We start from the raw sequence: 21,314 nt of genomic DNA, 5'->3' as shown, positions 1-21,314 counted from the left end.
AGATTCGTGCGTTCAGCCCTCATCACCCAACTTGTCGTTCTCTGGACCATTGTCGTCGTCACTCTCGTCATCCACTTCAGCACCAGCCTGGCCACTTGTTTTGACGTTGGGACCCCCCTCAGTCTTCTCCTTGGTCGCCTCAATTCCACCAGAAGTCACGTACAGGAATGTCGACTCCGGATAAGCGTCCACGTGGTTGAAAAAATTGCCGAAGACGTTGTCCTGCTCTTCATCCCGGTACATCCGCTCATAGATCTCCCGCTGCTTAAAGTCGTCCATCTCGCTTTTGTACTTATCAAAGTCTAGCGCATCTCTACCAAAGTCGCCTTTGGCACGTTTATTGTACGAATCGAAAACCGGTCGTTCGAGGAGCAAACCCAGGCTGGGGGCTTTGGGTATAGATATAAGGTCAGATCCGAAACTCTCCACCAGCCGCTGAGGGTCGCAACCCGATCGGACGATGAGAGCGACCATTCCAACCATCTTGCGGATCTGGTGCATCATGAAGCTTTGGCCATGAACTTTGAGGCTGAGCCACTCGGTGCCGTTGATGAGGATTGGTTCCGGATTGACCACGAACGACTTAATGACTCGTTTTGATGACGGATCCTTGAACGTCTTCTGAACGGTAAAGTTGTGGTAGTTGCGAGTACCGACAAACAACTTCAGCGTGTCTCTTACACGGGCGAGGCGCTTTTCTGGGATCCGATATGCGCGCTTCGCCTGTAGATAGGCTTGTCGCAGGCGCTTAGTGCCCTCCGAGATGGCTGGTGACCTGGTCGGTTTGTATTCAGTAGTTGTGTCCTTCTCATTTGGCGTTTCTGATGTCGAGTTTGTGTCGGGATGAGCGGTGTCTGAGCCCTTGGCATCTTTGCTCACTTCTTTCGACGGCGCAGCAGCTCCATCTCCTTGCTCTTGGTTCTCAAGAAACAAGGCTTTCTCCAGCACGCTTTTCGTATGCTCATCGTATTCCTCTAAGATTGGCTTGATGACTTCTTCGTCCACCTTCTCCCAGTATCCCTCGACCTCTTCTTGCCGACTCTTCCATGCTTCATAGTCGTTCTTCTTCTTGGCCCAAGACTCGCACTTCATACCCATGAAGCTTCGTGGGTGCGGGGGTAGGAAGCTGTGTGATGGTATCAAGTACTCATAGATGCGCGAATCGACGAGCTGGTAGGCGCTGAAACTGTTGTTGGTCCTCTCAAATCCCCAGACCCGAATCTGGGGTACAAGGTTATCGTTGATCTTCTTCACGATGTCTTCGTCCTCCACAATCAGCTTCAGGCTGATCACGTTGCCGGCAGCGTGGACACCTTTGTCGGTTCTTGCGCATCGAACGAAAGAGGATTTCTTGGGATCGTCGGCATTGTTCTTAGAGATCGCTCCAGCTCTCACGAAGGCTTGGAAGAGGTCGCCCTCGATGGTCTTCTGATCATGCGCCAGTTGCATGCCACGATAGCCTGTACCCGCATATCCAATTAGGACCGCAACCTTCTTTTTTGGCTTCCTCTCTTCCGCCTTGAGCTCATCTTCGGCAAACTTGGTAGCGTAGACCGGGAGCGCAGCATCGCCCCGATCTACTCGTTGTCGCTTCGCTGCCTGCTCATCCTCATTCCGTTGCCGCTTGTCACCTTTCTGCTTGCTTAGCCGAGTCAGTCTTGCGATGCCTGCTCTCTCTCAAGCTTACTCACCTCCAGTCCGACCGCCCCAGATCTCTCGCCTTGCCCTGACGACCTCCTCGACCACGGCTGTGCTTTCCCCTCGAAAAATTGTTCGAATGCGATCGTCGATCTTCTGATGGATTTCCTCTCTCGGAAGACCTGCTGGACGAGGTATTCTGAGGGTGTGAGCTCGCCTGTGCTGATATAGCAGACTCCGAAGGATTGCTTGAGGACATATTGAAATTAGAGGCCTCATCAATAATGCTACAAGAGTAAAGCAGCTCGAGTAAGCTACCAGTGGTTCAAGCCTGCAGAAACTCCAAAACCTCAAAAAATCCTGCCCCGCAGCTCATCCAGATTCACCGCCTGATTCGTCAGACCACACTTGCTTGGCATAATATCTTGGCGTCTTCGGAGCTGGACCAAGCTCCGACGTACGGAGTCCTCCGAGCTTATTGTCGACAGCAGCGAGCCTACCGGTAGCTCTTAAAGGCTAGGTGCAAGCTCTGCAGCCTCACCGGCGGGCTATCAGATGGGCTACGGTGAGCTCGTCAAGGCACGCCATAACCATGGCGTGAAGTATGTCATTGGCTCTGCTGGTGGCTCAGGATCAAATGCCGTCTTCGATATGAGCACCAGGATCATCAAAGAGCTCTTCAAAGAGAATGTCTCTCGTCCTATGAAGGTCATTAGCGTCTACGCCGAGCTTCTCAATTATCTCGTTTGTCTGAGGCTTGCTGGCGGCCTGGTCAGTTCTTGCATAGGCGGTGTTCCTGGACTGCAGAAGGAGGATGTCGACGATGCAATCAACATTGTCGCCCAGATGGGTATCAAGCCATACGTCAAAGCCAGCAGGAAACCCCCGATGTCGATCTCGTCATAGGTGGTCGAGCTTACGACCCGGCTCCATATGCCGCGTTCTGTGTTCATGTTGGCTCCAACGATCTGGATGAGCAAGGAATGTGGCGCTGTATGTGGGCTCACAAAATCAAGCGAGGCTCTCGCAATTGTTTGTGAGTCGTCCTTAGGCGCCGACTGCAGTGTGCCTTGCCAAAAGGATCCTCAGACATCTTCGAGTGCCAGCCTGATAAGTCCCCTCCTACTGGAGCTTACGGAAAGCCAATCCCACGAAGGTATTGATATCACGCCTTTCGGAATCAAACGTTTAGCGATTAATGTGCCGTGTTTCGCAATCTAGTAAAATATAGATTTGAGACAGTCTCCGTCACCGAGCTTTTGTGGCCCTCGGTATTGCACAATACGCAACACCACTAAATTGTGCCTGCGCGCGCGTACTGGTCATGCCGAGTCCAGACTATAACGTCTACGTGGTACGTTCGGATGATGTGCAATCGGGTTGGGCCCTCGTTATGGAGAGTCGATGCCAGTTGCTCGAAGGTGTGACAAAAACAGACTAGCGCAGGGCCACAACTGAATTTGGTAATTTAATTGGAGGAAACTAGACCGTGGTCAGGGCCACAAGTTCGCAAGTGGAATGCTTCTGTCTGTGGATCACAGCACAAACATATCATGAAAGTTCTCTCTTCCAACTCCCAGAAGTCCTAGTGTGCTCTTTCACTAACCGGTGTGCATGAGGGATTTCTGTCATCCAACTCCTCAAAATCATACGGAAGTGACTCCTTGGGGAGAGGTCTCTCTATTCACTTTCAATTCGGAACTTGCTTAACTAGGACAAGCACCCGCGACCAACGGCATGGATGTCAATGGCGAGTACAACATCGACATCTTCTCTCCATTTATGCTGTCGGCGGGAGTCCATGCCTCGCAAGACCCCTCGCCTTTCTATTGCGACCAGTACGCCAGTTCATGGGTTACTCTGAACTCACTGGAAGCCGCAACAGGACAGATTTATACATTCAATGATAGCAACGATGGCCTGCTATTAATACCGGACACATCTCTTACCGGGGGTGGCGGTGTTGAGACAGACACAGCGAGCAGTATACCATCAACATGCTCAGAATACAATGACTGGATGGGAGCGTCTTTCGACACTTCAAGCCAATTCTATCCCGTGCTTTCGAATGAGAATTTAGGCCGAAGCCATATTAAAAGAAGCAGGTCTTCATCCGCCTGGCTGCGATCGTCTCCAGACGATAAAAGCTCCTCACGTTACCTGTGTACGGAGCCGGAATGCAAGAGCAGTTTCAGGCGAGCCTGTGACCTTAGGTAAGCAAATGAATGGTATTGTTGCAATTGTGATTGACCATCTTCAGAATGCATTACAAGAGACACACCAAGCCCTACAAGTGTCCCACCTGTAAGACCAGATTCGCAGCAAGGAGAGATCTGATACGGCATCATACTACACATCATGCTCAGAAAAGCTATCGATGCGTAGCGTCTGGGTGCTCTTTCATGAGTGCGCGGCAAGACTCATGGCTGAGACATGTACGGGAGAACCACCTGCAGGTTGATGGAGACCAAGAGGTTCTGGAGTAGTAGTTTGAGCTAAGCGATACTGCTGGAATTGGAACGGCAACGTCATTAAATCGTACATCGTTGGAAAAGGGCATTGCGTTGGTGGTCCTCGACCTCGTCGACCTTAAGCGATGTCAAGTTGCTCGGAGGGGACAGCTGCTTGTATGACTACTCAAGGGTGCTTCTGGAAGTCGTAGAAAGTACCATATCCATAGACTTTCTGTCAGAACTCCGCTATCTCGATTGATTTGGTTTAGAGACCGACCAGCCCGTTTAGGAGCGATGCGCCTCGGATCTTGTGAAGTAACCACGCGGTTTTCCACTATAAGGCGACTCCCAGGTCATCAACAGGTCCACAGCTGATCTCTTTTGGCACCTATGATCATGCACCTGGTGCACTAGGCAAGATTAGGTCGATAAGACATACTATGGCTGTGTCATGTATGTAGAGGGCCGCCGAGCAGTCGGCCGCCACGGAGGCGCCTATGTAAAACTTGACGTAAGGCTGGTCGTTCCAGGGGGCCGAGCACAGTCACACAAAGCTTCGACTTGACCATAGGGTGTCATCGGGTCCTGTCACGACGGAGCTAGACGTTCGGGCGCCAGTAGAGACACCACTGACATCTAAGAAGGCTGGACAACAGCGAAATGTGGCTTTACAATCAGTCAGTGCTTCGACATGCGCTAGGCGGCCCACATGCTTTCCTAAGGCTCCCGGCTCTATGGGCGGCCTTCAATGACCACAAGAAGACCTGAATCTAACCTTAAGGAGAGCTTCTACCTGCTGCATAAAGGGCTGGACACCTTTGCGGTTCCCACCAGAATCTCAAGTCACTTAGACGCGGTCACACAGCCAGTCTCCCAGCTTCACCACATGCTATTGAAAGCCAGCACAAGCAACTACGACATAGCTCAATCGCTGTGAAGTTGTCACAATGAACGTTAGACCCTTCATTTACCGAATTCTTCGCCTCACCCTCACCATTGGCAGGATATTGAATTGCGGAGGGGTAGGCCGGTGCGCCAGCTTGTCAGCGTATTCGGCGCCGGGGCTTGACTCTAGCAATCAACTCGGGATCTTCATGATGCTGTCTCGGACACAATAGCTGCATGATTAGTCTCTAATCTCGGAGTACACTGTCCGAGGCAGGAATCCTGGCCTTGCGCAAAGCTTACGGCTTGTCTGGGAAGGCTACCCAGGTAAGTGAAAAGGCGATTTCAGACAGGTTGGGACTGACTCCGTCTGGCAGAACCGACTTCCGTTGCTCGGGGCTGCTTCACAACGGCTCGCTCTTGCGCGTGAAGAAAGCATGGACGTACAGGAGCTATGGTAGTAGACCCGGAGTTCCACTTCAGCATTTGCAAGCTTGGACGAGGCATGTTCGGTTGGAGTCGTGGGATCAGGTCGAACTCAACAGGAGTCTCCGACTGTACTTCATACCGACTACGAGTGCATAGGTTCAGTGGGTGAGTCCCTTCCACGCTATTGATGGCAACGAGGGAATCTGCTCATAGGGTTCTGGGCAAAGCGGACATATCCATTTTGTGGCCCATATCTCACAAATCAGAATTGGACATCCGTGGCGCGCGCCAAAATCTCACTACCCCGGTCCGTGTCTGTGGCCCCAGCCACTGCTAGCGTCTAAGCATTGCCGACGCCTGCTTGTCGTCTTCTCTGTCTTCTTTAGCGCGCCAAAACTGCAGTCGTAGGATTGACTTCGTGCGAATGACGCTCTACCAGTGCGCAATGCAGGATGTGTGCCATTGGGAAGGTGGCGACAGAAGGCAACGTGCCTTGATGCAACGCGCACAAGTCTACCAAGCCACAGTCTCCGAGAGCTTCATTGGTGCCTGATTCAGCTACCTTGAGATCTCTCGAATCATCCTCTCCTCCTGCTATGGAATCTCGGGGCCACACGCCTACCATTGCTCACTCTAACGCGGGGCCACAAAATGCTGGCTTTGCACTGCTTTGCAGGGCTACTCACCCACAGCGAATGCCTGGGAGAGCATCCCCAAAATGGCGCCGCGTGCACTTTTCCTCTCTGACCAGCCTCAGGCCTCTAACATCTCTCTTACTGTGCGTCAAAGGCGCAAACTCACGTGACTTACGATGTGCTCAGCCTAACGAACAAACATCATGATGTCTGGATCTGATGGGCCGGAAAGGCCTTGGTATAGCTACCCTAGCCCCCAAGGCTTTGACAGTGATAATGACGAGTCGGAGGAAGAGGCACGCAATCGCAAGATGGTGGCGAGCAAAAGAGTTGGTGCAAACGGCAGTAAGCCCCACTCGTGGCGATGCGGTGCCTCTTGCAGACAAGGCTGACTTTGATTATACAGTACCACCTGTCTATGATCGAGCCTGTGGCAGTGCAGGCGCTAACGGTCTCCGTCACTGGCAAGGCGAAGTAGCATATGAGCAACAGCTATCAGTTGACGCTGGCAGAGCCGATTTTCCGATCTCAGATACTGTAAGCGGATACTTCGAATCTCAGCTGCCGCAACTGCAACCACCAACCCGCTTTATCAGCGTCGGGGCACCTCTGCGGGACCATTTCAGCGGCCTGAGTACCAATCCGCCCCAAGCTAGCAGCTCGCTGGAGTACCATCTGGATCCAGACCCGCAGAACTTCTCTGCTCTCACGAAGGAATCGCAAGCCCTTCCCTTTGATGCCTGCTGGGATCTCTACCAGCAGTCTTCCCCACATGGATCCAACTCTCTCGATTTCGACTCGTTCTGGACATTTTGCTTCACCACGTTCAACTGGGAACGCCGAGATGTATTTGCTACGTATTCTGGCTTCCAAACAAAGTACAACGCCCTGTTGCTGCCAACCGATAGTACTACTAGCCATCTCGCCTTGATTAGAATTCAAGACCGATCGGACTCCCCACCACCACCTGACCCTACCCATGAGGGCACCGATCACGAGACCTCTTCGGTGCTGACGAGCCGGCCTATAACTGTCACTCAAGGTCAATACCCACGAATCGCTCCGGCTTTGGCAACTGGGCCCACCTTCGGCGCGGGGCATGCCAACACAAGGTATCGACTGGTGGAGGAACAGCTTGCGGAGGCGAGTTTGAGGACAAACAAGTAATCCACTGTCTCCGACCTCTCTCAGAGACCGGGTGTTCTGACTGTCTCTAGTGCTGCCTCAATCGCCCCGCCGGACGCCGTGGAGGACAAACCCTTCAAATGTGATATTCTGGTGAACGGACGGCCCTGCCCCTGGAGCTTCTCCAAGCGTCGTGCCTTAGACCGACACCGCAAGAAGAAGGGCCATGCGCGTCATGTGAACCCTAATGGACGTGTCGGTGGTGTCGAAAACGTATGCCTCCTCCACAACCGCGGCTTCCAAGGCCGAAAGGACTCGTTGCTGCGCCATCTCCGCAAGCAGCACGAGGAAAGCGAGCTGCGACAATTTTACGCTCATCATGGCCAAGGTGGTGAATGGGTGGGGGGATTAGGAAAATTGTATACCAAAGTCACGAAACTCATGATACAGCTTGCCCCGCAGTGGCTATCGTCGGGACAAAGCGAAGACGCTGCCACCATCCAGTGATGTGAAGACTTAAGGGAGGCGAGAGCCTATACTGTGGAAGAGCCCTTCGGGGCGGGACGTGACGACCAACAACGACATTTTCCTTTCCATCTGGGAGGCCGACTTCAGGCGTTTGCTAGTGTTTGGTCTCTTTTCTTATCCGGCCCTATACCCAAGGAGAAACATGGCCTACACATCTCACTCCACCCAAAAAAATAAAAGCCCGAAAACGCCAGAAAACACCCCCCCAAAAATTACCTCGGCGGCACAATGGAACAACATGGCTCAAGCTTCGCTCGATGGATGAAGTCATCTTTTGACGGAATCGACAAAGGTGGTTCTTTACTCCGGCGCGTGAGACTTCTTTCTAGTGTCGACAATAAACATTGCTGTTTCCGGGGCAAACCATTTCCTCAGCTCACCTAGGCCCTCGCTGAACTGTGCTCCGCAACCGTCTCCCCTGTCCACCTTATCTGCCCGTGGCACGCGCAGCCCCTCCCAGTGGGATATGGCATATAGCAGAGAGGCTGTGCGGCTCGTATGGCGGTGCACAGCCCTCTTTGTAGACCGACGACGCAGCGCACAGTTGCAGACGTGACTTTATGTCTTTAAGTACCCATTGCATACCGCAATATGGGGATTCGCTACCTGAGTGTGTCGTTGGAAGTCGCGGTGTCAGACGAGGTGGCTGTGAGCGGAGTGCAGTTGCGGGGATGAGGTGGCGCAGGAGCAGCCTTGGCGGCGTGGCGTGGGGTCAAAGTAGGTGTTCAGATGTCAATGGGACGCAATCGAACGTGTGAAGCTCTTGGAACCGTGGTCTAAGGCGCTGGGATGCGGCGGCAAAAGGCAATCCGATGTCATTTGGGGTAAGTAAATAGAGCCGGCTCATTCGAGGAACAGGAAACATCTTCAGCGAGGTTTTATTTGAGATGGCCGATTACTATGCTGAACATGTTTGATTTCAGTCCCAATACACACCTGGCCCAAAAGAATGGCCTGAGCGTTCAGAAACCCTTGATATACTTATGGTCCTGCGTCGTGCCCAGCACCTCAAAGCGCATGCCAACCTCGACCTTCCCCTCATTGCGAGGCACGCACAGCATGCCGAAGCACGGCTTGAACGTGATACCTTCATCCACCCGCCTATATTTCATGAGGGTATCCCACGGCTGATGCTTGTCCTTCTCCGCAGTATCTGGATTCACGTTCGGCACCTGACAGCGCGCGCACCGTGCCGCGACGTCAATGTCGATCGCGCCCATCGCGGGCCCCGCCACGGCACTGGGCAGCCAGTTCGCGCCCATCGCGCCACTGCCGTTGATGCGCACCGTCTTCCAGCTGTCCTCGCTCCACGGCTCGCCGCCTTTGATGATGATGTTGGGCCGGAAGCGCTCGACGGTGATCTCATCATGGCCCTGTCCCTTGAGTCGGCCGTTTAACTCGGCGAGCGAGCTCTCAGACGCGATCTGCAGGGGCAGCACGTCCGGGAAGTTGACGGTGGCCTTGCGGCCTAGAATGTCTGGTGCGCCGTTGCCGCGACAGATGCGTGGCGCCTTGGGGTCTTTGACGACGAAGAAGACGTCGCTGCCATCGCCGATGAAGTCGCGGAAGAGGGACTGAATGGTGGGGTCTGTGTACATGTAGGCTTCCGTGTCGTACTCCCATATGTTGACGATAATGGGCTTGGCGTTCTCGGCGAGCCAGGCGTCGGTGGCGTAGAGGGGCACGGATATCTGCTTGGATGTGTCGGAGCCGATGGTGATGACGAGGAGTTGTTTCTCGTGGTCGATGGAGGTGTTGATGAGGGTCATCTGTGGCTTTTGGCGGATGGTGAGGAACTTGTGGTCGCCGTCTACGAACATCCATTGTCGGTCGAGGTGGAGGCCGGATGTGGTGAGCTGGGCGGCTGGGATGGATAGACCGCGGCAGGATTTGATGGGGTAGATGCGTAGATCTGTGATCTCCGAGACTGTCATTTTCGCGGCTCGTAGATATCGACTGTTGGTCTGTTTGGGCCGTTGTTCTGTTCGGTCAGAGGAGGCGACTTCAAACGTGAAGCGGCATAAGAACTAGAGCTGTCAATGGGTCGATATATAAAATAGAGCTGTTAATTGAGGCGATAAGGGGGTTGTTATAGCGGAGATATCTGACCTGCGTCATGCGGCAAACTCAACTGTAGCCAGCGGATGAAGAGAGGGGCATTCAGCCTTCCGGTTCCAGCAGCAAGCCAGGCAGTGAATTCTGTAAAGCGGCGCTCGGCAGGCTGTAAAGAGCTAGCACCGGCGAAGAAGTGCCAAGGCGCCGCCTGCTGCCAAATACTGCTTAGCGTGAGAAGACGGGTCCGACTGTGTGTGAACGTTGCATTATGAAGTGCTTGCATTACTCTGTCTGGCTCATTAGGGGTTAGCAGAACAGGCATATCGCTGTGCTGGCGAATCAACGGGCGCTTGAGGACGGAGGGCGCCGTTGTCCATCCTTATCGATATATATACCTGCATAAACGGGCGCGGATTGGCCATCGCGCAAGCTGGTGCCTGAATGTTGTGGGTGTATCTGAACATCGGAGAAGAGGGGTCTAAGTAGAAGCATCTCTCTTCATCAGCACTCCAAGGCAGGCCGGCAAACATAGCGCCATGTCCGATCCTGACTTCGTGAAGCTCGAGCTTCGAACAGCTTATGGGCCCGTGTACCGTGATGTGTCCACCAAGGCACCTCGGGAAGCTCACGCAGACGAGATACCTGTGATTGATATCAGCCCCATTGATGGTGATGCCGATGCTCGAAAGGCGCTGGCGGAACAGATAAAGCACGCTGCCATGAATACCGGCTTCTTTTATGTCAAGAACCATGGCGTCCCCGAAGCTGCCATTCGAGGTGCTCTCGAGGCGTCCAAAACCTTCTTCGCTCAACCAATTGATAAGAAGCAACTCGTGTCCAAGAACCTTGGAAAGTGGTACAACGGATACTCCGGCAACATGACAAGCAAAGCCAGTCCGACGGAGGGCTGGGATATACGTGAGTCGTTCTCCTGGCGCTATGAGCCCCAATACGATCCGGACCCAAAAGATCCCAAGGATGTTCCAGCCGAGGTCTGGCCATATATCAGAGGGGAGAATTATGTCTGGGATGGCACCGATCATTTACCCGATTTCAAGCAGGGTTGTATCACTTATTGGCAGGAGTGCTTGAAGCTTGCTCGGAAGCTCGTCCGCATCTTCGCACTATGCCTGGACCTTCCTGAAGAATATTTCGACAGCCTGACTCAGTACCCTGGAGCGGATGGCGTCTTCAACTACTACCCAGCCATGCCAGAGGGTGAGGAAGAGACCAGGAAGGACATTGGTCTCGGGTCGCACACTGACCTGCAGTGCTTCACTCTACTCTGGCAAGACATGAACGGTGGACTGCAAGTCCTCAATAATGAGGGTGAGTGGATCAAGGCCACGCCTGTTGAAGGGACCTTTGTCGTCAATATCGCCGACTACCTTCAGCGTCTTTCCAACGACAAGCTGAAGAGCACCGTTCACAGAGTGTACAACCGTGCGACTGTTGATCGATACTCGATGCCATTCTTCTATGGCTTCCAGTTCGATCAGAAGTGCGGCGTGCTTCCGACCTGTACCGGACCCGACAACCCGCCTAAGTACGAACCTATCTCTTGCGGAGACTGGTGTCAGCTTCGGTTCCAGCAAGTCGATCAAGAGTCCAAGATGACAGCTTACTAAAGGAATATCATTTCCGGGAGGCCCTCCTAGGTCGGCCATAGGGTATGGAGGGCCACTTCTCCGGGAGAAGGCCGACCTGACATTGTTTGGTGCGTGATCAAGAACTTGTGCTGCGCGTCGAAGGCTGGCAACCAGATGGGGTGGAGTATCTTGTGCGTGCCATTAGTCGCCGAGATTGCACCAAGAACCATCATACCACCGACGTCCGGCGGCGATGCTGGCACTGCCAGTTTCGTCTAACTGGGCCTTACCGTAGCATCTTCAAACTCGCACCTAGCCGCTCATAAAAGCGGCAGGCGAGGTGTAGGCGATATTGGCCCAGTTGGAAAGAGCGACCGGCGAACTTCCCTTGGCGCCCAACCTGCACCTGCGGAGTTGCCGCCTGGTTGCCTCGTCTGTGTGACCAGAGACTTTCAATTATCGATCAGAAGACGGCATCATTCACGCACCGAATGTGAAGACGGCAAGCACACGCAGCGGTCTCCAGTCACTCTTTTAATTGTTTGCAGATTTGTAGGTTCATCTATCTTCCACTCGCTAGAAGGATGCCACTGACCATAGCAGCGATATCGCCCATAATGTCGTCAGCCCTCGTTGATACGTCATTGGCCGGCACAGCCGCTGATCGTCCGGTGCTGTCAGACCTGGTCACTCCATGGCTTGCACAATCGCAGATCAAATTCCACATTCACTCCCAGTCCACCAGCGCCCACGCTCATTTCCGCGCCCATCGTGCCACCATTCACTACGACACAGGCGACCCAACCATGATCATCCAGCAGCGAGCTAGCAAGAAGCACCCGGTGTTTGGCTGTTATGTACTGCCCCTCACCCGAATCAACATCGTTATAGAGAAGCCCAACGATGGCCGCCACGCCTTTCAGATCCAGATCGAGCAGAACGTGCCACGGCAAATCAACTTTCCCCGCGGCTTCCCTGAGACTCTTGCTTGCAGCCTGATGGCAGCCAACGTGTCTCAATGTGACTTGCCGGCATTCTTGGAATCTGGGGCGTCGATCAAAGTACTTAAGGTGGATGGCCACGGCGTCGAGGGTAGCATGAAGGCCTGCAAGCGACTGGCTTCACTCCTCGATGAGATTAAGAGGAAGGCTGTACACCAGCTCGAGAGTGGAATAGTCTAGTCAAAGAGCACAAGAACGCGGAAAAGCGTGTAAATGAGTGGTCGAAGTGGTTTGTGTAAGATGCGGCATGGAGTGTGATGCTGAAAAAGCCAAGGACATATTGGCGACAGCGGAAAGGCCGAAGCAGTTCCAACTACTTGTCACTCCTTTAGAAACATCGGGGTTCAGAACCGTACTCCCTCATAGAACATTCGCTCGTTATCGTGGAATGGCCTCAAGCAACAACAAACGTTTCTTCTTACCTTACTACAGTACCGCAGAGCTCGGCTCATCATAGTTCAAGAGGCTATTCTAATAGCATCCCCAGTGCGTGAGTGCCGATACTCGACCCTCAGACCTTCGGTCTGCAATCCCCAACCACCAGCCCGGAATCCAAACCGTCAAACACCACCCCTCGCCACTCAAGGATTCGTCACATCCGCTGCCCACTCGGGCTTCTTCGCATTCTGCTCGCCGACATCCAACGCGACCAAGAACCGGCTGACCATATTATAACTCGCCACCGTCGCCGTAATCTCCACCACCTCCTGCTCATTGAACCCCACGGTCCTCAACCGCTGGAACGTCTTGTCGTCCACCTTGACATGCCGCGTCATCTCATCCGCGTACAGCAACACGGCCCATTCTTGGTCCGACAGGTCGCCTTGGGTCGTGGGGTGGAGTTGCTTGACGATGTCGAGTTTTGCTTCGGTGAAGTCTGGCGCGGAGAGGAGGATGGGCGCGTGTGCGTTCCACTCGAACCAGGCGGCGTTGAGGAGGGCGGGCCGGCAGATGGCGATTTCGCGGATGGAGGCCGACAGGGTGGTTTTGGTGCGGATGGCGCCGAGGAGAGCGTTCCAGCCTGTTTTGGGGAAGGGGAAAGGGGGTTAGCTTGTGGGGTCGGCGGAAAGGAAATTGGTGAAAGCGTAGGGAATGGTGGGAAAGGGTCTGAGTCTGAGGAGAAAAGGACCTACCGTCCGTCACGGCGGGCGAGTGTAGTAGTGTCAGATCGAGAGGAATCAGGCCATTGGGGCCACGGCGTGCCTTGACGCGCTCGAGTACGGCCGCGTCTGCCTCGGAGAGGTTGGTGGGTGGGTTGGGGACGTAGTCGAGACGCATATTGGGCTGGTGTGAGTCTCAAGGCGGACTGCAGGAATTGGGAATACCGGCTGGAATCTAGAGTTTCTCGTTTCAGAGGACAGCAGAATCAGTGACTATGCTCCAACCACGAGAAATCGTCCAGGTTTATGTTTGTTAGCAACGAAGATGCCTCGCTGATCGAGGTTGATGCGGGGAGTTGGAGTATTTACCCCACGGCGTTCACGACCGATGTCGCCAGGCTCTCCAACTTGAAAGTGAGGAAAGGTAAGGTCAAGAAAAGTCAAAAAGTGAGGTCGAGTTAGTCGAGCCTCGGGCGGAAACGTGCCGAAACCTTCGTGCGGCTTCATGCCGTGACAACAACGAGATGCCAGTGGTGAGGGTGCTGGAACATGGTGCTGCTGTGAGGTCAGACATCCTTTCCGGATAGAAGGGTTGTAAAAGCTCTTTCTGGGATGTGCATTCGTACAATCCTCGAAGAGGGCCAGACACGGGACAAGAAGGTCCGCACAGACATGGAGCCGTCAGCACAGGGCTTGCTCCAAGGGCGAATTCGGATTGCCGTCGACCAGCGCGAACGGACTGGAGAGCAGTCCGTGCGGTGCGAGCAAGGACTCGAAAATGGTGGAATCGAAAGACAGTTGTAGAGCTCGACTCTTTTCAGCAACTCGTCTGCCGTGGCGTACACTATGCATATATGGCGACTGAAACGCACGCCGAGGCCTGGATTCATGTCCATCGGCTTGATATGGTAGGGTCACTCAGACTCACATGCTGTTCGAACTGACAAACCCCCTCCTTCTAGTCTTATATGGACAATACTCCGGATTGCCGCGCCCTCCACGCCCTCGATCAAAGCCTCATGGCGGCACTACGACCTGCCTACCATATCCTTTCAGCCCACTGACACTGCACCGATCGTGAACGCCTCACGAGTCGCGCTTCTGATCGAGGACCGGGTCAGCGAGCTCGTGGCGCCAACTATCACACACTTCATGAGTGTCCTGCCACGAGACTGGAAGTTCGTCTTCCTCGGCAGCCCGGAGGCCGTAGACCACCTCGACACCTCGGCGGTGATGCGCAGGAGTATCCAGGCAGGTCAACTCGAGGCTAAGTTGATTCCTAGCAACATGACCGTGGCGGGCCGCGAGGAAATCAGCCAGTTCCTGACCGATCTATGGGTGTACGAAGTGCTCCTTGCACCGGCGGAGTGGTTACTCCTCTACCAGACTGATAGTACGTTTGAGCATTTGGATAACCCAAGGAGACCAATCTGTGCTAACATTTCTCACTACCTAGGTATCATGTGCGGCAAAGCAGCCTCCAACCTCAACTCCTGGCTCCATTTCGACTACGTCGGCGCCTCTTGGAACACCGAATCCCGCTACGGCGGCAATGGCGGCCTCTCGCTCCGCAAAGTCTCGTCCGTCATCCGCATCCTACGCTCCCAGAAACGGCTGCCGGGCTCGGAGTTCGAGGACAGCTGGGTCACCGAGCGCCTGGGCCACCTGGTCGGCGGACGCGTCGCCAACGGCACAGAGGAGCTGGGGTTCTCCGCCGACGGCGTCTGGAGCGACGATGTCTTGCCCATGGGCTACCACACGGGCTTTGGTGGGAGTGTGTTGAACGGAAATGTGTATGGCACCCCGGCGAAGAGGGAGAAAGTGTTTGGATATTGTCCGGACTTGAAGATGGTGGTACCTATGGATGCCGAGGTGTTCTTTGGGGGCAGGTACTGCCGTACGGTCTGGAAGTAGTAGACTGCGCCCTCGAGTACCAGTACTGCAGTCCATCCCATGGAATTCCACTACACACAAGATCGACTCCGCGAACGAGTGTTTCGAGAGTCAAAGCTCAGGCACTGTTGTTGCATCTCATTTGTCCATCCCCCCTTGCATCAATTCCAACGTACTTTGCTCTCCCTTCGTACTTTGTAAGTGTCTCTTGTCCCCATCGAGGGGCCGACATCCTTATTCTGCCTAGCTTGCATCATAGCGTTCGGTGTGAGATCCCGTCCGACATAGTAGGGATGGTGTATCGGTCAGCACAGCGCCTCGAGGACTGGACTGAGCCAATCTCGGTCATTTCCGTATACCACTACCTCCGCGCGCTTTATAACCATAGGTGCCGACCAGCAGACTTTGATATTGTAGCTCCAGGTCTGGCCTCACTGGCTGGTCCTTCGTACCAGGTCAGCTCGAGGACAATACCAGCCATGGCCCCCCTAGGAAGATCTTCCTCCCAGGTACCGAGGACGGCGCCATCAACGGCATTACTAGCTTCACTCCCTTCACAAGTATCGCGTAACCCACTAGGAAGCTTCCTCCTCCTCCTCTTAGCAGCAATGTAAGTACTCTCACCAACCACACTATTCCCCCACGACACGCCCACTCTGCTGACCATCGCGTCATCCACACAGCTGGCTCACCCCCCGCTCCGCCCTCCCCAGCCTCGCCTCCCACGTCCAACACCACTACCTCGACGTCTTCCCGCGACCCTACCTCGACTTACACCCCTCCACCACCGGCTCGCAGCGCTTCTCCGCCAACAAAACCGCCTTAACCATCCACCCCAACCCGTACACCACGCACAGCACCCCGCAACTCCTGCACATCGCCACGATCCTCCCGCCCGACTGGCGCCTCATCTTCCTCGGCGCCTCCGACATCGTGCAAGACATGCGTTCCAACGACCGCGTAGCCGACATGGTCTCGAGCGGCAAGCTGAGCGTCCTGGAGGTGGAGACATGGACCGACACGTGGCTGCGCAAAGACATCGCCGACGTGCACAGCGAGCCCGAGATCCGGAACCGGCTGCTGACCGACGTGGCGTTTTACGACGAGGTCCTGCCCGGCGTGGAATGGCTGCTGTACTTTGATGAGCGGGCCATGCTGTGCGCCAACGCAAATGGGTCCGTGGAGGACTTCATGCTGCATTATGATTGGGTTGGGGCGCCTTTGTAAGCCGCAGGCCCCATCTTCCTTCCCCCCTCCCCCCCCTCGGGTGTTCAACGTCTTGACTGATCCACTGCACTCAACACAGAACCCAAGACGAGCGCTGGGGCGGCCTCGGCACGCTCTCGCTTCGCCGCCTCCCGCGCCTCCGCGAAGCCCTCGTCGCGCAGACACGACAGCACGACTTCAACCAGCAGGAAGACGGGTGGATGGTAGGACGACTGGCCGCGCTGCCGGATCCAAAGCCCACGCCGGGCGAGGTCAGCAGGACCTTTGTCGTCGAGCGCGTCTGGTACGACAAGCCGCTGGGCTACCATGTTCCGCACGACATGGGGCCCGGGGCGCATATGGAGGTGTGGGGGAATGATGAGAGGAGGAAGCGCATCTTTGGGTATTGTCCGGAGCTGAAGATCGTGACGCCCATGCGGTTGGAGTCGGAGCGGTGCAAGGATGGAGATTGATGGCTTGCTTTGGCTGCGTTAAAGATGAAAGACCATGGCCGCCTCGTTACATAGGAATTGCGATGTCGTCGCCTACCTGAGAAAGTGATAGGGTACGGAGTCTGACAGTCACCGAGGAGCCAGGAGTGCTAGCATGCTATATGTCCATCCCCTCGGTCGGTATCTGCCATTGGCCGTTACGCTGGCCTCGCGTTGTCCGGCACAGTGATAATCTCATTGGTCGACTGGTCCTTAATCAAGTCGTCTTTCCTAGCTCTCGTTTCTTCGCTGGGCCCATCTTCCGTACCATCTTCGCCAACTTTCCCGGCCACCAAGGCTGATGCGAAAGCTGCTCTACGTTTTCTGCACCTACAAGTCAATACAGTCCTCGTGTCACGCGTATGCCGAAGCAAAGGCTTACCGGAGAAAGCGAACGTCATAGACCTTCAGCGAGCAGGTGGCGATGATTGCAGTGCTCAACAGCGCCACATACGCTGGGTAGCCATAAATATCTGGTTGGGGTATTAGCTTTGTTCCACAGACTTAGTTCAGAGACGGGGAATGGTACAGTAAGGCGCCCTATCAGCGGGCCACATCAACTTGTTCGACCAAGCCTGAATCGCATAGTCAAGGGTGATGGCAAGACCAACAGCCAGTGAGCGTACTTCAGGGTCTTGAGGTAGCCTGGAAGGGAGTCAGTATATCGTTCTGCCGTTGCCTCGCGGAAATTACAGGTCAGCCAGCCAGGAGAAGATCACAGGCGCCGTCCCAAGCACCGTGAAGTTTATGAAATAGCTGGCATAAGGCGCAGCAACGCTGACAGTGGCCGGATGTCGCGTCCAGACGCTCATAGTTATCAGCGGTGCCAGCGCGATAGCTGCCTGTGCCACGATGAGCTGCCATCGGATCTGGAAATGGTCGGACACTATAGCCCAGACCCATACAAATACAATCTGGATGGCGCTGCCTCCGATGGGAATAGCGTTCACTTCGGCAGTGCTCCACCGTCGTGCACCATTGGCGGTCTTCAGGCTTTTAAGGAAGAGACCGAAATAGTTGTAGCCGTAGTTACCGAGAACGGTGCAGCAGTAGAGCACAGCGACGATCCAGGCCACAAGTGATGATAGCGTTCGTCTACCGATGGTTAGTTGCAGTTAGCTAGAGTATGACAGGATAATACCGGGCGCCAGGCACTGAGATTTTCTTGGGCTCTTCACGACCATGTCGGGTCAACCTAAGCATAGCCAGATCGGCATACCCATCTTTGAACCACACCGCGCGCGGGTTAGGCTTGTTCGGTAGATCTGGGAGCATGAAGAGTCCCGTGAACCCCCAAACGATCGTGATGATTGAGTTGATGATGAACAACCATCTGGATGAACGTCAGAGAGGGCAGGCAATGCGTGTCATCGGGTTAGCATTACCTCCATCCTGCAATGCCGTAGCGATTCTCCATGGTGCTGCTGATGGCTGCTTGCATCGCCCCAGACATCATGCTACCTACGGCCTGACAAGAATGATAGAACCCCATGCGCTTCGCAAGCTCGTATGGCGTGTACCAGTGCACTGTCAACGACTTAGTCCTGCCTGATTCGCACTGGAAGAAAGCTGGGCGTACTGAACAAAGTCATCATGCCAGGCCAGGCACTGCTCTCGCAGAGACCTAGGAAAAAGCGAATGGCATAGATCTGCCGGTGGTTATGTGTCGTAGCGATCAATCCGGTGAGAATTCCCCATGTGACCTCAAGACCAGACAGCCAGAACGACGGTCGTACGTAAGAAAGTACGACGAGGGAAGGAATAAGCATAATGCAGTAGCCAATGTTAAAGTAGGTGACGAAGCTACCTCGATATCAGTATCGCTTTGCACCAAACGGTATAGTCTCGTACTAGTTCAGCTCATTACCGTAGAGATTGAGGTCTTCTTTCATGCCACTAACGTAGGCATTATTGATGTTCGTCTGGTCGAGGAATCTAGTCCAGGTCAGATGGTATTGCAAACGTCAACAGTATCGCCATCAGTACTTGATAACTATTCTTCGGTTAGCAAGGGCAACATCAGGCCCCAGAAATTCTGCATACCTTGAGAAATACAGCCAAAAGTGAGCAGGAACAAGTCAAGCCTCCTGACGAGGCTCCGTTCTCCTGGGAGACGAGCATGTTGTGGGCGTTCCGTGGAAGGCATGGGGCGTAGGAATCTCATGGCTCTTGGTCTTGCTGTCTGGTAGCACTTATCCCGGAAGCAAACGTATCAACCTTCGAGATAGTTCTGAATCTTTGTAGACAGTGTTCCCAAGCCACATCGAGTATGGTGTATTCTGATTGGAGCGGGCTTCGCCGCCACCCCTGCTTTGGCGGAGGCACCTCCGACGTGCTGGATAATGTCGATCCTGAAAGTCGCGGCAAATAGCCATGCTTCTGCACCCGGTTGAGTCATTCTCAGTGGGACATAGTACTAATATTTGCTGCAGTCTCGCCGGCCTGGCACTGCATAGGAGGGCTGCTCTGGTGAATGTGATACAGGATTTGCCTCCGCGGCTGAAGTGATCGTCTGCACGCTTCTCCGACACGGGCGGCGACCACCGCCCTGGCTGATCTATGAGCGACTGGATTCCTTATCGCCATATATCGCTTATTTTCCAAGTGCAAGTATTTGTGGAGGACATCCTGCATTCATCCTATACGATTTGAGAGCACAGGTGACAGCCATTTTCAAGATAGACATCATGCAGCAACGCGCAGCGAACACCGTTCCAGACAAGGTAATAATCATTGGTGCTGGGATCTTTGGTCTGTCCACAGCACTCGCTCTGGCAGAGAGATACCCATCGACCCAGGTCATAGTGGTTGATCGTCTGACGCCGCCCGTGCCTGATGGAACAAGCGTCGACACCACTCGTTGCATCCGGTCAGGTCAGTGTTCATTCAAATCAATACTGAATCGTTAACGCTTACCGGGTTCCTCAAGATTATGCGGACCCTATATACCGAAGACTAGCGGAGCTTGCGCAGGACAAGATCATGAACGACGCCGATCTTCAGCCATACGTGTTCCAACAGGGCATGACTTTCGTCTGCGATGGTAGACCAAGTCGCTTCACAGATGTCTGGCAGCGGCAAGCTGAAAGAGCGAGGATGAACCCGAACTCCGCGGAATCGACGTCGAGGGAGGAGGTCTTTCAGCGTATCCACGGCAAGGACAGACTACCGCCGGAGCTGTCAGCCTTGGAAGGAAAGGCAGACTGGTGCCAAGCATACACCAACTTATCAGCTGCTTTCATCGATGCCAAAGAGTCTGTCCAAGTGTACTATAATCGATGCCAAGCCAGACCTTCCATCAACTTTCGCTGTGGTTCAGCAGTCATGCAAATTGATGTTATCAACCAGGCGGCGACAGGCGTGACACTCGAGAATGGCGAGAAGCTTGAAGCTGGACTAGTCGTCGTCGCAGCTGGAGCCTGGTCCAACAAACTTGTTTCCCTTGGCACACGCGTGCACCCCATCGGCCACGAAGTCGTGTGGTTCAAAGTGACACCAGAGGAAGAAGAACGCTGGAAGCACATGTCAATTACAACCAACATGTCCACAGGCTTGAATATCTTCCCACCGTATCACGGTGAGGTCAAAGTTTTACGTAGGTCGCCTGGTTATATCAACAGCATCTCAGTGCCGCATCCAGACGACCAGTCAAAAGTACTTCACATCTCGCACCCGCGAACGGCCGTCGACAGCCCAACGGACGTCATACCTGCTGATGCGGAACTCTCCATCCGGCAAAACCTGCGAGAGATCATGCCGCCACTTGCGGACAGACCGTTCGACAGAAGCAAAATATGCTGGTAAGTACCCGCCCTTTATCGTTGATCCTACGATCGGCTGACAATGTCCAAGGATTAGCACAACGCCCACGTCGGATTTCCTGGTTGCTCCTCATCGATCCATTGCGGGTATACATTTGGCTACGGGCGGTTCAGCACATGCCTGGAAGTTCTTGCCGATAATTGGTGACTTGATCGTGGATTCGGTGGAAGGTACCTTGGCTCCAGACCTTGTCGACAAGTGGTCATTTACTAGGCAAGCTGACGCTAGAGACGAAAATGCGCCTCGCATGGATGGAGAACCGCAGGAGCTGAGCAATGTTGTGCGCCATCGTTTGTAGCTGCCAGCGTTGGTGAGGGATCAGAGCCACGAGGGGACAAGAAACTCGTTGGCGGCCTCCACTGCATCCCAGTCAAAGGCTGCACTCTCGAAATCTGCATAAGATAGTGCTGCTGGCTCTGGTTCTCCACTGATCGGCCGCTCAGCGCCAGCTTCAGAGCCATCTC

General features: G+C 54.3%; 10 protein-coding genes across 10 annotated transcripts; 6 read left to right on the top strand and 4 right to left on the bottom strand.

Annotated features, from left to right (window-relative positions):
* Positions 1 to 12: 12 nt before the first annotated feature.
* On the bottom strand, positions 13 to 1,897 carry HMPREF1541_05433 (tRNA pseudouridine(38-40) synthase; the record flags this gene model as incomplete). Its single annotated transcript, XM_008719773.1, has 2 exons — positions 13 to 1,642; positions 1,692 to 1,897. The coding sequence occupies 2 exons, from the start codon at positions 1,895 to 1,897 to the stop codon at positions 13 to 15; spliced, it is 1,836 nt and encodes a 611-aa protein (XP_008717995.1).
* Positions 1,898 to 2,193: 296 nt separating this feature from the next.
* Positions 2,194 to 2,544, top strand: HMPREF1541_05432 (uncharacterized protein; the record flags this gene model as incomplete). The annotated part of the gene is made up of 1 exon (XM_008719772.1): positions 2,194 to 2,544. One exon carries the CDS (start codon positions 2,194 to 2,196, stop codon positions 2,542 to 2,544), a length of 351 nt encoding a protein of 116 aa, XP_008717994.1.
* Positions 2,545 to 8,655: 6,111 nt separating this feature from the next.
* Positions 8,656 to 9,627, bottom strand: HMPREF1541_05431 (uncharacterized protein; the record flags this gene model as incomplete). Its single annotated transcript, XM_008719771.1, has 1 exon — positions 8,656 to 9,627. One exon carries the CDS (start codon positions 9,625 to 9,627, stop codon positions 8,656 to 8,658), a length of 972 nt encoding a protein of 323 aa, XP_008717993.1.
* Positions 9,628 to 10,284: 657 nt separating this feature from the next.
* Positions 10,285 to 11,376, top strand: HMPREF1541_05430 (uncharacterized protein; the record flags this gene model as incomplete). Its single annotated transcript, XM_008719770.1, has 1 exon — positions 10,285 to 11,376. One exon carries the CDS (start codon positions 10,285 to 10,287, stop codon positions 11,374 to 11,376), a length of 1,092 nt encoding a protein of 363 aa, XP_008717992.1.
* Positions 11,377 to 11,954: 578 nt separating this feature from the next.
* Positions 11,955 to 12,518, top strand: HMPREF1541_05429 (uncharacterized protein; the record flags this gene model as incomplete). Its single annotated transcript, XM_008719769.1, has 1 exon — positions 11,955 to 12,518. The coding sequence occupies one exon, from the start codon at positions 11,955 to 11,957 to the stop codon at positions 12,516 to 12,518; it is 564 nt and encodes a 187-aa protein (XP_008717991.1).
* A 401-nt stretch (positions 12,519 to 12,919) lies between these two features.
* On the bottom strand, positions 12,920 to 13,616 carry HMPREF1541_05428 (uncharacterized protein; the record flags this gene model as incomplete). Its single annotated transcript, XM_008719768.1, has 2 exons — positions 12,920 to 13,359; positions 13,472 to 13,616. The coding sequence occupies 2 exons, from the start codon at positions 13,614 to 13,616 to the stop codon at positions 12,920 to 12,922; spliced, it is 585 nt and encodes a 194-aa protein (XP_008717990.1).
* Positions 13,617 to 14,326: 710 nt separating this feature from the next.
* On the top strand, positions 14,327 to 15,352 carry HMPREF1541_05427 (uncharacterized protein; the record flags this gene model as incomplete). The annotated part of the gene is made up of 3 exons (XM_008719767.1): positions 14,327 to 14,346; positions 14,401 to 14,831; positions 14,895 to 15,352. 3 exons carry the CDS (start codon positions 14,327 to 14,329, stop codon positions 15,350 to 15,352), a joined length of 909 nt encoding a protein of 302 aa, XP_008717989.1.
* A 458-nt stretch (positions 15,353 to 15,810) lies between these two features.
* On the top strand, positions 15,811 to 17,010 carry HMPREF1541_05426 (uncharacterized protein; the record flags this gene model as incomplete). Its single annotated transcript, XM_008719766.1, has 3 exons — positions 15,811 to 15,941; positions 16,045 to 16,554; positions 16,638 to 17,010. 3 exons carry the CDS (start codon positions 15,811 to 15,813, stop codon positions 17,008 to 17,010), a joined length of 1,014 nt encoding a protein of 337 aa, XP_008717988.1.
* A 176-nt stretch (positions 17,011 to 17,186) lies between these two features.
* HMPREF1541_05425 (uncharacterized protein) lies at positions 17,187 to 19,192 on the bottom strand (the record flags this gene model as incomplete). The annotated part of the gene is made up of 9 exons (XM_008719765.1): positions 17,187 to 17,352; positions 17,411 to 17,501; positions 17,558 to 17,673; positions 17,722 to 18,123; positions 18,170 to 18,361; positions 18,414 to 18,555; positions 18,608 to 18,831; positions 18,880 to 18,963; positions 19,047 to 19,192. The coding sequence occupies 9 exons, from the start codon at positions 19,190 to 19,192 to the stop codon at positions 17,187 to 17,189; spliced, it is 1,563 nt and encodes a 520-aa protein (XP_008717987.1).
* Positions 19,193 to 19,715: 523 nt separating this feature from the next.
* Positions 19,716 to 21,148, top strand: HMPREF1541_05424 (uncharacterized protein; the record flags this gene model as incomplete). The annotated part of the gene is made up of 3 exons (XM_008719764.1): positions 19,716 to 19,902; positions 19,958 to 20,828; positions 20,881 to 21,148. 3 exons carry the CDS (start codon positions 19,716 to 19,718, stop codon positions 21,146 to 21,148), a joined length of 1,326 nt encoding a protein of 441 aa, XP_008717986.1.
* Between the last annotated feature and the right edge of the window lie 166 nt (positions 21,149 to 21,314).

This window comes from Cyphellophora europaea, assembly GCF_000365145.1.
Source record: "Cyphellophora europaea CBS 101466 unplaced genomic scaffold supercont1.5, whole genome shotgun sequence".
Lineage (NCBI taxonomy): Eukaryota > Fungi > Ascomycota > Eurotiomycetes > Chaetothyriales > Cyphellophoraceae > Cyphellophora > Cyphellophora europaea.
This window is presented reverse-complemented; position numbering and strand designations above follow the sequence as displayed.